Source organism: Rhyacophila brunnea, unplaced genomic scaffold (genome assembly GCF_057557595.1).
Source record: "Rhyacophila brunnea isolate RB1 unplaced genomic scaffold, BYU_Rbru_1.0 scaffold_17, whole genome shotgun sequence".
Taxonomy (NCBI): domain Eukaryota; kingdom Metazoa; phylum Arthropoda; class Insecta; order Trichoptera; family Rhyacophilidae; genus Rhyacophila; species Rhyacophila brunnea.
This window is the reverse complement of record NW_028232827.1, coordinates 21518073-21534754: the sequence shown is the minus strand read 5'-3', so window position 1 is coordinate 21534754 and position 16682 is coordinate 21518073. Positions and strand designations below refer to the sequence as shown.

Here is a 16682-nt window from a genome sequence, read left to right as displayed (position 1 = left end):
TGCTAGTTATTGGTTATCTTCAATAGCGATGGGGTAGCTTGTTCGCAATAAATGAAGATTTTCATTGTATATTTCGTTAAAATAATCCCCATTTATATTAATATTCAACAATAATCATTTTCTGCTAAGAGTTTGTCCATATTGCATTCGAAGTTCGAGCAATAACTAGCACAAGCATCGAAGTTTACAGTGACACGAGGTCTGAATAATATAGTGGGCCTTGCTAACCATCGAACTACATATTATAGGTATATTGAAAAGTGTAATTTAGGAGAAATGGGTCGGGGGGTGGTTAGGACTATTTTATTTAGCACTAAACCACTTGTTGTATAATTGAATAAGTTACATACACAAGTGGTTGTTATTTTAACTAATTCTGAATAAAGCAACAAAAGTACATACGTATATAAAGTAAACTCATTAAATTTATATTCACTCTACAATTTTAATATGCACTGACTCTTCCGTTTATTAATTTGTAATGTATTTTTATAATAATACTTAATAATATGTACATATTCCTATTCTTTTACCGAATTACGTGTAATGCTAATGACTTCTTTAATCAACAATAATTGGTAGGTACACCTTTGTATTTAATGAGTTATGAGTAATTTTGATAAATGCAATTATTGTAATTGCATATTTAATTTAAAATTCCTAAAAACCTGCACTTATCTAATATTCACGGCGAAATTAAATGAATTATTGGTATTTACGTACCTAAATGCAATACGATTTCACTAAAGAATTTTGGAATTTCCGTATTAGAAATTTTGAAGGCTGTTCGATTTTCGAATTTAACAATATTGTACGTTACCAATACAACCGTATTGCTAATAAGTTCATTATTTTTCTTCTTCTGTTGGCAGCCCCGTAAACAAAATGGCGGCTTTATGATTTAAAGTATGTTGCTTTACATTTATATCCGCGATTATAATCTCACGTTGTCATCCTTATTATCGTATTTATTTATTCTTGTAACGACCAATATACTCCTCTCAAAACTTCCAAGCAACAACGACCTTTTATCTCCTGCACCTCATCTACCGCCAAACTTGTAATAAACTTAATCAGTAGACCAAAGGTCCTTTTTGCTTTAATAGTATCCATGAAGAAGGAACCCCCCTTGGATTTAACTGAATTCTTCAAAATTTCGTGCTCGACTAAAAATTGTTGGCAGATCTGCTTGTAAGCGCCCGCTTATGCAAATAATGTTAGATAGCATTAAAATGGTGACACTGTGACAATAGTTCTATAATAAAATAAATTTTAGCGAATGATCTATTACTAGTTGGGTGTGCAATAAATAGTGTTGTGGAAAACTACGTGGCTAAATTTGTTAGGTAAATAAGTTAGGTTTTGGAAATATATACAGGATTAGTCGTATGACTAGAGAAGAATGTCAGGGGCAGCGAACAGATGAGTGATGCATCCAGAAGAATTTTTTTCGGTGTCTTTATTTTAAGATATATAATTTCCTTTCGATAATTCGTCAAATGATTATTTTCCGACTGCCTTTCTACAAGGCATGCTTACTTTTCAATCTCTTGAATCTCGTAGGTCTTTTATGCTGTTGAAACATTTTTGCCTGTTATCGCGAGGGATGGTTTCCAATCCTGTGGGTCTATTCTATACTTATCGAACACTAAATTGATAAATAGTATCAAACTTAGGGTAGGTTTGTATCAAAATATTAGCACTTATTGTAACAATTACACGAAGCTGGTTTTTATTGTTGCAATAAGTGCGATATTTTAACAGCACCTATCTTGCTGCTGTTAAAATATCGCACTTATTGCAACAATAAAAACCAGCTTCGTGTAATTGTTACAATAAGTGCTAATATTTTGATACAAACCTACCCTAAGTTTGATAATATTTATCACTTTAGCGGTCGATAAGCATAGAATAGACCCACTGGTGTCCTAATGAATTTGAATTTATATGCGCTTGTCAATTACCTACGTGGTCGCAACCATGATTTATTCTGGATCGGAACCGTTTCCTCGTATCATGCCTATCAGGCACCATTAGCGCGAGGTGCAAGACTAGCCAATGCGCTCCCCAAAGACGTAGACATTTTAGGAGACGTGCTATGTATATTATTATTATATATATTCTCTTCCCTCTCTTCTGAGGGTAATATTTGTTATAATGTAAATCTCATGTTGTGCACGTCTTGTATAACTTGAAATCCTTTATATTTATATCGAATCGAGCTTCAATATTGGGACCATGCCTTAAATAAAATTTGATATAAATAATAAGGATTTCAAGTTATACACATTTATATTTTTATAAAAATCGATGTTTTTTTTAAATAAATATAAAAAATATTAAAACGATGAATTAGTCAAAAATCTAAAACTTAATAAACTAAATTTTAATAATAAATATGCTCATAAAATATAATGTAATAATAAGATGTGACCCTGCAACGAATTCACATTTTATTACATTTTTTTACAATTGTAAGTTTATCTTTAAATTTAAAAACAAACAAAAAATCTTTTTAATGTTTTCAGATACTTACATATTTATTAATTAATACAGTTGAATTTGTAAATTATCAAAAAAAAATCTCAAATTGCAAGCTTCGTATTTTTCCGCTAGGTTCTTTGCTGGCATGCCTCTCCCCCTTAATTTGCGAAATTATGGTTAGCCTATGCCAGGGTGTAGACTGTAGAAGAATAAAAAGAGATGTAGAAATTTGGGGAAGAAAATGAAAAAAAATAATTGTCGACTTTATTTTGGGAAGATAACTGCTCGGACGGGAAAAAATGTCTGACAGGATAGTTTTTCACCTGGATGGGAAAACAATGGACAAAAAAGCGTTTCATCGTGGGGTATGCTTCTAATTTGAAAGACCCTTGGCGCGTCACCCATTGTTACATTTTTGGCACGAAAGTATAAAAAGGCTCGCCGCCCCTGGTATATGCCTAACAGAAACCACCAATTATTATATTATTTTTCATACTATCGCTGTAACGTAAAACTCGTTAGGTAGTAAAGTTGATAGTCCTTGCATTGACACGCGCGACTCGTTCGCGGGTAGACGTGCCATTATTGTTAATTTACAATATAATATTTATCTACAAGAACGTTGTATTTCGCGAACATATTAATGTAAATTTAAATACAAGTGAAACAAAACAAGTGTTGCAAAATTTTAAAAATATAAAAGCAAAACAATAATTACTATTTGAATTTGGAAGGATTTTTAGTTTGTGTGAATTATACGAATTCAATGTCGATTTGAATTAGGAACGTGTTTTTTTGATTCTAACAATTGTTATTTTATTAATAGAACTTGAAATTGCATTGTTTTTAAGTCGTGAATATAAGTAAATGTGACTTTATAGTTTATTATTCTCTGTGTAAATAAATTTCTCATTGTTTACGTTACTTACGCGATAGTGCCACAGGAATTAATTCCAAGATGATTTTAACGCTTAGGTAAATAAATGCTGGATGTTTTTAAAAATAATACTATTGTTAAAACCTACCGTAAAAATTGAGAAACTGAATATAAGAGGGTTATAAGTATACTTTTTTGTACAATGTAACTAAAAATCATTTTAATCTTATGAATATAATATTATGTGCCGCTAGCGGTAAAGTTGTAAATATTGCGTTTCTCTCAAAATTATAATTTAGTTTTTACGCCAATCTTATATCCAGGTCCTCCATTATATTAATAAAAATAAATCAGTGATGTTTATTTATTCATTATGTATTTAAATTTTGGTGAATCGAGGTTGTCAACTTAAAACTTACCGACCTATACAGTATTGCTCATCTTTTGTTTATGTATTTACATAAGTATATCTAATGGATTGACATATTTGGAGACTCTATTGAAAAATATCGATAAACTAAGGTGCCATTGATATTGTGTGACCGTAACAAATGCGATATGCAAATTTCAACGCTCTTTTTTGTGGTCAGTTTCTCTCTGCAATTAGCTACAGTAGTTATCATATTATTATATTTGCTGTCCATTACATAAATTTTGTACCTAACTGAGAGCCAGCGTATCGCATATTCAAAAAGAACACTTTCAGGAAATCGCGTTTTCAGATTTTCAGACGGTCGGATATGTCAATGAACTTTCAGCCTTTTGATTTTTGATTAAGTATCTATGTAAGTTTATGAATTTCAGGTTTATGTTATGAATACTTATGTAAGTATTCAAAAAGGCGAATTGGTTGTGACGTCCCGTGGCGGTAGGCAGGTTAGGGGCGGCATATTATAAAGGGCTTTGTGACCAGTGGCGATTTTCCATGAAGCAGAAGATGAGGTCGCTTCATTCTAAAGTGTCGACATCTTAGTTTAAAAATAATCGAAGCATAAAAAATTCTGAGCGCATATTGTACATATCGTAATGGCGGATTATCGCACTGGAAATTATTCCAAACCTGTCAGAGCCACAGACCTCCACGTACCTAAAACCATCACTGAAAATAGCTTACGTGGAAATGCTCTAATTCGCGTCAGATGGCGCGTATGACAATAATTTAAAGATGTTTGGTGTACGTAATACCTACCCTGAAGTTACGCGATAAGTGGGTCCGACGAAAATTCGATTCAAGTCGAATTCGTGTAAGTCGCGGTACAACTTTGGATATAAATGTTTTTTTAATTGGGACCAAGAACTAACAAAAACACTAGCTTAGAAGAAAAATATTTAATAAAATTGCAATTATATGTACATGTCATAAAATCTAACAAATTTGTCTGACTACACAATGTCTTCCTTTTTCACGCAGAATGTCTTCGTAGCAAAGCAAATAATTCTTTTTATCCCTTACTTTGTAGCTATAACGTGTTTTCTAATTTTTTAAGCCCTTTTCAATTGAGCTGAGACCTTCTGTCAAGCTTGCAATTATTGTCATGTGATTTTCTGGTGGAACTGGGTTGGATACTTCAACGGCGTAACTCCGAATTCGCGATCGAAGTGAAGTCGAGGTATTACTGTATTGTAACTAAACATGACACTTTGCCTAGGCACGTCACTGGCAATAAAATTGGCTCGGAAAGAAATGATACTTTAGGTATACACTCATCTTTAGATCCATTTAAACACACATTGGTAATGTCTAATATATTTAACTGTAATGGATTCAAGTTCTGTACTATTCCATTTAAGTCGTTTCTCGTGACCCGGGTTTCGCCTTTCGGCATCTTCAGGCGTCGTGTACACTCATGACGAAACGACTTAAATGGAATAGTACATAGCTTGAATCCATTAAAATTTAAATTCAAATTCCATCAAGTAGCTTCGGTCGAAAGTATTAATATTATTAAGTAATATATTTAACTGGGTTTAATATCGTTTTTTCATACGATGACGATGTTCTGATCCTATTGCATAGGTAAATAGATTCCAGTTATGTAAAGTAACAACTTTAAGAATTATGATAATTATGTAGGTGTGTAGGTAATAGTCACTAATAAGGATGTAGGTATTAAACGTTCGAAAGGTAGTCACTCGGTTGATTGACGTGTATGGAGTTTCAATTCGTAAAATTTAACATTTTGGTCAATGTCATAACCTTTGCGGAAGGTAGTATTTTTAAATAAACGACGGAATATAATATTCACTAACGAAATGATTGGATTGATATACTTATTTAATATTGTACGCATAAATTCAAATAAGTCTCTTAGGTCTTTACCATTTCTGTATAGTGATTAGTAGGGCCTTAGCAGTTTTATTCCGGAATAAATATATTTACGTATCATTCTTTAGAAATTCACCATTTACTATATCTACCATGCAACGAGGTTAATGCTAATGCTGGGGGGTGGCGTCTCCAATATACATGAACTTGGATGGACAACAAAAACCGATTATATTTTTAAAATCATGACAGAAAACGTACAGTTTACAATATTTATTCTATAAATTATCAATGGGTTTCGTGAATTAAAATCAAGCTACTCGTCCCGGTATGGGATGGCCGGCCTTGATTTCTCGGAATATGGTCCCAGTTAAAAATGTTTCTTACAAACATTATAGGTAATTTTGCATATATATTATGACAATCTTTAAATATAACATAATATTAATATTTGTCTGCGTTGCAGCCAACTCCTTGCTATAAGACCGTCACAAGACAGCTTCGGGGGTCAATTTGGATATTAACATTATATTATCAATATTCAATATTGCGATAGGTATCTATTGACAACAAGGGATTAAATTTTTCAAGAGAGCAAACCATATTGTTAAAGTTTGTGATCGAATATCTCGATATTGAAATTAAATGGCAAGTAAGATCCTATAAGCACCAAAGCATGTATTTTACAAAACGTGCTTGAGACTGATCATGGCATATTATGGGAACGAGGCTAGAGTGGAGATAGCCTATAAAATGAGAATACACAGATAGGAGACAACACTCGGAGATCATAAGTTAAAAATGAACACATCCGAAAAATTTGCAAACTTAAGAATGTGGTCAGATGGAGAAGAAAATTTTGGAATGTACACGTAAAATAAATTAACTAAGATTTCACACACTGTGTTGTACGGATGATCCTACAGGGTTGAAAATGCAAGATGTACGGGATGTCGTGCTGGACCGTGGGTAGTAGAGGGGTGCCGGACGAAATCCCGAAGGACGAAATCCCGAATGCTGAAATCCCGAATGGCCGAAATCCCGAAAGCCTAAATCCCGAAAGCCGAAATCCCGAACACCGAAATCCCGAAGGCCGAAATCCCGAAAAATAAAAAAATACAAACATCAATAATTGCGCAATCCTGAATTGTGCAATTTTTACAAGAGAGACAAACCCATTTTTGTGGAAATATAATTTTTTTAAATACAAACACAAATAATTGCGCAATTGTTATAAGAGAGACAAAATCCATTTGTTCTACAAAATTGTCTCTCCTGTAAAAAATTGCGCAATCTGCAAAAACCCTATTGTCGCTCTTGCAAAAAAATGCGCGATTCAAGATTGCGCAATTATTTATGTTTTATTTTTTATTTTTCGGGATTTTAGCGCTCGGGATTTCGCTTTTCGGGATTTAGGCTTTCGGGATTACGGCCATTCGGGATTTCGGCTATTCGGGATTTCTGCATTCGGGATTTCGGCCTTCGGGATTCCGGCATTCGGGATTTCGACCCAAACCCGTAGTAGAGAGATTTCGTGCTGGCCGTATGCCGTTTGGAGCGTCACAAGGCGTAGAATGAATAAGAATCCTATTGAAAGTTTAATTTGGTTGAAGAATAGGATGTCAACAGGCTTATTGACGTCAAAAACATTTGGTACCCAGTTCACATAACGTGTATTCCATCATCGCGTAGTAAAAATATCGAGTGAATAGTGAATTATTCATCTAAATCCACGAAGATTATGAAGATTCCTTGAAAATACCAATAACAGACGATTAATTAATTCTTAATGTTCGGTCATGGCTGCTAATTCTTTTCACGGTCGATTGGTTTAGGGACAAGGTTTAGAATATTTAGTCACCCAGATTCGAGAACTTGGTGTAGTGTAGACCAGTGTTTGTCAAAGATAAAGAAAACACAATTAAATTCGTAGTGATTACTATATTTTCAAAATAACAAAAACCGATATGCGCTCATATCACCTGACTAGTAGACTAGGCAACTTCTCTATTTATTCCTCAATGCTAAGGATTCATTATTTTTGTAATAGTTCTTCTATTGCCATGTTCAATACCTCCGTCCAGGCAATCAAGCACTGCGATACATGTTTTCCCCCCTCTGGTGTACACCTACTCAACTACTTTTCATTATTTTATATGCTGCTTTTATGAGATAAATCATTATCGGGGAATGCTGAAAATGCGTTTGAAAAGAAGACGGTTAGATAAAAAAGTTTTAAAAAGTTACCGTTGAGTAAGTTAGTATGTACATATAATAATGTTATTCTCGACGTGTTGTACATAGGTATAAGATAAGACCATTCCATCAAGTGTCTTTCGTAAAGCCTTGTATGCACAGAGAAAAATCTGCCATTCTTATACTATAATTACATTATATAATATTTGTCTTGATTTGTCTGCTGTAGCAAAGCGCAACACAGCAAACACACACAATAAACATACCATATCAAACAATAATTATATTAGTAACACCCGACGCCACGTTTACTGCATAATAGGTGCACAATATTAACTTGTAGTCAGTCCACACTAGGGATTGCTTTTAAAAATCCAAAATACCGGAATTTTGAAGCACACTCGTTTACGTTTTTGAAAATGATTTATAAATCATGTGCTGCTAAAATGCAAATATATTGAGTGAATCCAACAGAGGTGAAAAAATAATAAAACAAATTTCATTAAATATATTTATATAAGTAATTGTCGCGATGAATTATCATAATATTATTTCGAACTATAAAACATCCATGACAAAATTTTTTAATTATTCTGATGACTTTTCCTACAGCCGGACTTATTTGCACTTGATGAACTTTTGAGGGCTTCAGTTAAAAGTATCAATATATTCAAATTATTTGTAAAAAATCACTAGTTCTAAAATAATTATGATCAATATATATTTTGAAATATCAACATTATAAATGTAGGTATGTAGGATTTTGCTGTAAAATAATATTTTTAAATGATTTTAATAGCTATATTTATTGATAAGCACCTACTTCTGTTTTTTTTAATGTTTGAGAAACACCGGAATTCAATAAGAAATACCGAAAACCGGTATTGAGATTTTCATTCGGTATTGCAATCCTTAGTCCACACACCTGACGTTTTATCGCGTTGCATGTCGTGTTCCCAATCTGTTCCCACAGCAGGGCTCGAAATGGACCGGAATGCACCGGAGCGCTGTTCCGGTTCATAAAATCGCACAGTCTCGTGAAAATATGAATTTGACCATCTTAACTAGATATGCCATATAATTAAAAATCTAACACACTTATTTTTATAAAATACACCCACAATTAGACAACTATGTTAATGTTTTTTTTTTAAATTATCGAGCGCTCCGGTTCGTAAAATATTCCATTTCGAGCGCTGTCCCACATTCGAGATTAATTAATGAATGAGTTGAGCCGTGTTGACAATAATAATTGTATGATTATTGTCCAATCGAGTCAGGTCAATATAAGACATAACCGGTGGTGTAGTGAGGGTAGAGCGCCCTGGTACTTTTTAACACTTCTCATCAATGTTATCTTACACATAATAATTTTGAATCACACGAATAACACTAGAAAATAGTGTCGTTACTCAAAGTAGTAATATAAAGAGTGTGGCTATTGTTCGGTAAAATGAAGCCGTGTTTCTCGCGAATAACGCACAGTAGAACCTACATTTTATTATTATTGACTTAATTATGAAACATTATACCATCATGTTGCTTCTCAGTACTGCTACCAAATTTAAACTCAACATATTTTCTACTCAATTAACTAAATGGCCGGCAATAAACCAGCGACGTTTCCAAAACATATTTAATTCAGCCGTAGAATCTAGTACCTATCTTATTCTAAAGCATATTGCGGAGATATAAGCGTGCCGAATGCTTTCTCATTCGCACTCATGATTCGTTTTGTTCAGGCCTTGTGTGAAACAAATTGAATATTAATGCAATGTTATTATTTCCTTTTTTCACGTGTAGAGGAGAAATTAGAAATTTCTGGTACCTACCCAAACATCGACATATTATTTAACAATGTGCTTTTGGCGAAGAGTGAATGATTCGGATTGGTCATACATCAAGAGACTCATAGTCATAACAGTTTGCTAATAATAATATAGATAGACTGTAAAATTGAAGCAGGTCAGTCACTCTTTTGTAAGATAACCTACATTGAATACCTAGGTTATTCATAGATTGCATAATACATTGTGATATATAAGTAAGCATTAATTACTAACTACCTAATATAATATCGACTAACTCCAAATAGTCGGACATAACAGAATGTGATAATAAAATGTCAAGGGGTTTTTCGTTGTCATACAAATACGTTGTGCATACGATAAGGCTCCTTGCGCACTGTCGCCCAGTCTCCGGAAACCAGGTTGACAATGAGAGCAATCCACTGGAGTGCAGGGCAACCGATAGGATGGGTTACTTCGTATCACACGTTCCACAATACACGGGCAACCGGTCTCTAGCCAGAGTTTATCCCATTTTGTTCACACAAGGCTTCAGACATACGGCATTGCAGTAGACGTGCGTCGACGCAGGGTCTTATTTGATTCCAATTGCATCCGATTAGAATTACCAGCTGGATTTGATGGCAATGCCGTGTGTGCATCCCAGTGACGTCCCTAGACTAAATGCCGCCACATTTTTTTATACTTACGGTACTTTTTATCATCCTTTCATGACTCCAATATCTAAGAAATGTGTTATATGGATACATTACTAACAATACCACTACGATTACTTAATCTAATTTAAATGCCATTTCTGCTTCAATAGACAATATTGCGAATCTACGATTTCAGATAGGTACATTTAAAAATACGCCTGACAACTTCCAAAACGAGTAACTAGCAAACATATTTGGATAAATTTTAAATGAATGTAAGTATGTATCTACCTACAATTCAAATATTGTTTGCAAAGCTACACGTGTCATTACTGTTTACTAAGAACGTGACGTCCAAGGACAACGGAAGTAAACAAGATATCGCGAACCCGACAAAAAAAAAGTCCTTTTAAAACTTTTATATCTAGTAATAATTAATACATTTTGTTTCCAACCAGTGAGCTGAATTTTTTAATGGGAATATATTTCCGTTATTACTAAATTTAGGTAACTATATATATATATATATAAATAATGATTCTCCTTGATTTGCCGCCCTTCGGGTAAGTGCCGCCCCAAAGCGACGCTCAATCTGCCTACCCCCACGGGACGTCACTGGTGCAGCCTATGCCATACATGAAGTATGTGTGTAAAAAATACTGTGTTGCTCCTGTTGGTCCTCATAAACAGTGTGAAATTGTTCGCCAATAAAGCTAACTAAAAATCTATGAAAATCTCTATCGCCGCACTTTGAAGAAATAATAATATGGCGGTGATTTGCAGGCGTGCTGTAAACTGCACATTCTATATTATACCTATGGCGTATCTTGATATACTTACTCGAATAATTCCGGAAAAGCGTCACGTGTTTCAGTGTTTGTTTGTCGTTCGTATATTACTTTTTTCAAAGTCACCAACAACAGAAGACCGTGTTAAGTGATATAAATATATTTAGTTGTTTAATAAAAGTCGTAATTTTATATTGTGCTCACACATATCGTCGGTGTTTTGTAAAAAGGGCGAATTAACCAAAATGCTACTTTACAGGAGGAGGATTTTTAACTTTTGATATTTATTTGTTTTTTACCTGTAGATGATTATAAATATCTAACAAGTTTATAATAAAGCTTAGAAAGAATACTGTCATTACGAGGGTGGGTCAATAAGTCCTTAGAAAAGCCGACAGGTGGCGCGACTAGTACTGTAAGCGGTTTGTTTTCATGCAGCGGCACTACCGATTCAGTATGCTGCGAAGTTTCAACCAGATTGGTCGGGTTGTTGTTTTTTATTTTCGTACATTTAAAAAAAAATTTTGCTTGTTTACAAAAATGGAGAAAATTGAGTTTAGAGCTGTTATTAAACATTTTAATATAAAAGGGTTAACAGCAAAGGAAATAAAAAATGAGTTGGATTTAGTTCACGGCATATCTGCTCCTTCACTTGCAACTATTTATAACTGGTTAAATGAATTTAAACGTGGTCGTACATCAACAAAGGATGAACCACGCTCAGGACGTCCTGTAGAGGTGACTACACCAGAAATGATCAATAAAATCCACGATATGGTGTTAAGTGACCGAAGATTAAAGTTGAGTGAGATAATTGAGGTTACAGGGATCTCAAAAGGTAGCGTCATTTCTATTTTACATGACAAATTGGGCATGAAAAAAGTTTCTGCAAGATGGGTGCCGCGTTTGCTCACAGTCGACAATAAACGCAATAGGGTGGTGGCCTCTAAAGCCCTGTTGTCGCTCATGCAACGCAATCCGGATGAATTTTTTCGTCGCTTTGTAGATGAAACATGGATACACCACTATACTCCCGAGACGAAAGAACAGTCAAAGCAGTGGATTGCGAAAGGCGAACCATGTCCAAAGAAGGCGAAAACCGTAAAATCAGCTGGTAAGGTTATGGCTACTGTATTTTGGGATGCACGTGGAATTATTTTCGTTGACTATTTGGAAAAAGGAAAAACAATAACAGGGAATTATTATGCATCTTTATTGGACCAGCTAAAAAACGAAATTGAAGAAAAACGGCCTCATTTAAACAGGAAAAAAATCCTCTTTCATCAGGACAATGCCCGTGTTCACACATGTTTACGATCAATGGCTGAAATTGAAGAATTGAAGTTCGAATTGGTCGACCACCCACTGTATTCGCCAGATTTAGCCCCCAGTGACTTTTTCCTTTTCCCAAACTTAAAAAAATGGCTTAGTGGACAACGTTTTTTTTCAAATGAAGAAGTCATCGATCGGACAAATGCTTATTTTGAGGACCTTCCGAAAACTTATTTTTCTGACGGTTTAAAAAAAATTGAGAAACGTCTAACCAAGTGTATTGAGCTTCAAGGAGATTATGTTGAGAAATAAAAAAAAAATACAAAAATAAAAACTGTTTTAATGCTTTTTTCTAAGGAATTATTGACCCACCCTCGTATAATAGGTATTATAATATACTATTTTGAAAGGCCTAATATGTCACATTTGCTTTTTATTTCGTAATTTTAATTAATTTAATTTTAGTCGATTATCGTTTTTAAGTACTTTCCTGTGAAGATAAAAATTCGCCGTTTTTACACAACAAAGCTAGTGGGGTACATATTGTATTTTCATTAAAATCTCGATTTCGCCAAAATGGTTGATTCGCCCTTTTTACAAAACACCGACGATATTAGATAATTCATAAATCTTGTATGTCGCACGTTTTAGAAGATACTAAGTAATATCATTAAAATATTTAAATATATGATTATTGAAGTTATTATTTCTTTTGGTGCGTTTGGCAAATCAGATCAGAGTGTATTTTTGGCGTGTGACATGTAACACATAATTTATTTTTTCACACGAAAAAAAACGCACTCGATTGGATTCGAACCACCGATTGTTCGGTTATCAGCCGAAGGCACTACCTTTACGCCACAATATGATACTGCAATCGTGACGATTATACAGTATAATATTTATAATCGTTCCGTTGCCTAGGCAGCGAATTTATTATTGTCGGCCATTTGCAATTCCTTATATAAACAAACTATTAAACGTCAGAGTAACAGTTGGTACTTTAAAAATAAAATCAACGAGAAACAATTATATGATTTAGTAATATAAGTTAAAGTGTATAGAAATAAACCAACGGCGTTCCAATAAGCGCTCCTTTTGTGTAATTTAACAAGAAAATTAAGAGCTAGTCAAAGAATCTAGTTTGTCACAAGTTTTGTTTTTGTTTTGTTACGCCAAAGAAGTATAACTTCTAACGCGTGTACATAAGTACACACCGATTTTTTTAAAAATATTATACCAAGGTACTACAGTCTAGTAAAAAAATTTGACTGTCCATGTATCTACTCTTCTTTCGGTCATCGTATACCTCCCTCCGACAGGGTGGAACCCAACTATCTGCACTGCGTGGATTCGACAAATTATATAGCAATATAATCCATAATACTCGTAAATGCCCGAAATGGAGAATACTGTGTATTTAGATTTCTACTACTGATTCACCTCAAATCCAATCGTATAGGTATATCTGAAAAATATTTACTTTAGAGTCAACTGACTCAGTTAAGGATTAATTTTAATCGTAGTGAAAAGGGTTGGATTGGGTAATTAAGATTTTTTTTCCGAGAATATAGAAATATAATATGATGGCTTATAATATTATGTTTCAGAACAAAGTTAATCCTGGTGGTACTCATTGCTGCGGTAACTCTTGCTGCCCTGATAGCAGTCCTCGTGATCTTCTTAGGAGAAGACGAGATCCCAGCTTCGTGGGGCACCTTCAAGACTGCGGCCGTCACAGCGAATGGACAAGAATGCGCTGCGATAGGAAAGTAAGTACACTAATTGTTTTTATCTAAAACATGTTCTAACAATTTATTGTACCTACTGTAAGTGGAATGTTTCACACGTTAGTTTTTTTTAATATGTCGGAACCAGGGCTCGAAATGACCGGAGCGCACCGGAGCGCGGTTTCGGTTCGTGAAAAAATTATGGCTCTGTCTCTTGGAAAAAATATTTTGAAAGTCTGAGATAGATAGGCTATAAATAATGGAAAATCTAACATACAATTTGATAGCAATGTAAATAGGTATCTTCAGAAAACTTGTCTAGCGATCCGGTTCGTAAACTTTTCCGTTTCGAGCGCTGGTCTGAACTGAGGTTTGTAACCCTGGAAATATCTAGATTGACGATGCTGAATTAGCTTTAAATGAAAATATTGTATATACATACATAGATATAGTGTCATTTAAAAACGGTATGGTTTATTACTAATTGTAAAACAATAAATTCTTCACGCGAAAACAATTATTATGACTCATTTAAAATAGTTCTTTAAATTTTGAGACAATCTAGCTTTTTTTTCTGCCAACTGCCAACGAGTGTAAAAAAATAATATTAATATCTTCTTCTTCGGCAATATCCGCTCCTTAGTTGGAGCAAATGGACACCACGAGGCGCCTCAAGAATCCCTGTCGCTCGCCAGTCTTCTTGCATCGTTCCAGGTCAGACCAGCATCTCGTAACTCCGCCGTATGCACTCTATAGAGTATAGATAATATTTAGCGGCTTTCCAGGACGCCGGAATCCGGTTGGCTTGAAGAACAGGCAAGCCATGTTGAAGTTCTCTTCTGGCATCCGCAGCACGTGGCCGAGCCAGTACCAAAGTCGCCTCTTTACTCTCAGCGTGATGAGAGGCTGCTTGGTGCGTTCTCTTATCTCCTCGTTACTCATAAAGTCATACCGCACACCCAGTATTCGTCGCAAACATCTCTGTTCGAAGCTCAATAATACGGTTGCTCTGAGTCATCGTAAGGTGCCATGTAAGCAGCACCGTCAGAATGAATGCAAGCGTCGAATAGGCGGCATTTAGTTTTGACCGAGTACAATCGTGACTCTCAGACACTCCGCATCGAGTTGATATTTGCTCCAGCCATTCCCATTCGGATAGTGAGCTCTCTCTGCAAAATGCCATATTCCGTGATGTGTACCACATATTAATATACTTAGGTAGGTAATAATTATAAGAATTTTACATAAATCTAGCAGGTTTCCGGGATTTCCGATTCAGGGATTGCAAACTTTAGCTAGCTAGCTTGTAGCCAATAGTAGTTATTTACAGTAAGCTAAGTAGATGAATAAATCTCAGCTTTTATTCTGTTCAAAAATTCAATACAATTTTGATGAAGTGTTCCATAATATTATCTCACTATTTATGTTTATTTTAATAAGTGTTACTAGTTTTTTTATCGTATGAATAATAAATCATTAAACAGAACGTGTACCTACATTGAAACAGTCAAAAATTGATATTGACATTGAAATTATAATTATTATTTATGACCTTAACCAATAAACAAGAATATTTATTTACGAATACGAGTTTCTCATAATTCATATTTATAATAAGTAAATAACACTTGTGATAATAACTGTCTTATATTTCATTTGTTATGGACTATATGGTAGTCACTCATCATTCTGGACAAAAGTACGTTGGTAAATAGGTTTCTGTTACTTTTATAGAATAAAGTTTACTTATAGTCTAGTACTCTAGTAGAGTCAACTAGACCCAACTGGTGGTCCACATAGATTTTCTGGTGGTCCGCGAATTTTTGACGTCAAAATGCATCCAATAAAATCTTCAAAATCCGTACACTTGCAACTGTCTGTGCATTGTGTTTTGGTTCTTAAAATAAATTAATGGTTTTACGTTACAAAATAAACCGTGATCAGAATTTATTATACGTTTTATCCCCGACCATGTCCGATCCTAATAAGATCATAATGGGTCTCAACAAAGTGGTGTTTTTACGAGAAATGGATGTCAGCCACTTGCTCAACCTATTAGGTCCATACTCTGACTCATACACAAATTGGAAAACAATATGTATATTTGCTAGACCCAGGATTCGAATCTAAGGCCCGTTTCAGACGGGACACCGGTGTCGTGCTCGTATATAATAAGGAGGCCTTTGTATTCTAATAAAGGGGCCTTTGTATTATGTTTATGAACGCCCCGAGCTAATGAGTCAAAGCGTGTCCGGTACACTTTTCCGTCAGCCGCTACATTCTCAAGCCGCTGATACACATGTTTTTATTACCGCAGCCAGTTTTATGTTCTAATTTATAACGCGAAATTATGCATTGACTCATTAGCTCTGGGCGTTCATAAACATAATACAAATTCCGCTTTATTCGAATACAAAGGCCTCCTTATTATATACGAGCGCGACACCGGTGTCCCATCTGAAACGGGGGTAAGACCCACGATGCTGTAGGTATAGGCCGACGCTTAAGCCACGTGGCCATCGTAGGGTAGGCGTATTTACGTATACGTAAGTTGCGTAGTTGTGTATTATACATTACCATATAAATAATATTTTTTATTTCTGCGTTAGTGGTCCGCAAAATA

The 16682-nt window shown here is 34.7% G+C and overlaps 1 protein-coding gene across 1 annotated transcript in view; it reads left to right on the top strand.

The window, feature by feature from the left end:
* The first annotated feature begins 3027 nt into the window (after nucleotides 1–3027).
* LOC147073827 (scoloptoxin SSD14-like) overlaps nucleotides 3028–16682 on the top strand; it is a 36685-nt gene continuing 23030 nt past the window's right edge. The window contains exons 1-2 of the mRNA XM_085944245.1: nucleotides 3028–3459; nucleotides 13940–14101. Coding sequence (XP_085800371.1) covers nucleotides 3443–3459; nucleotides 13940–14101 — 179 coding nt within the window. The 5' untranslated portion in view covers nucleotides 3028–3442. The remainder of the gene's footprint in view (nucleotides 3460–13939; nucleotides 14102–16682) is intronic.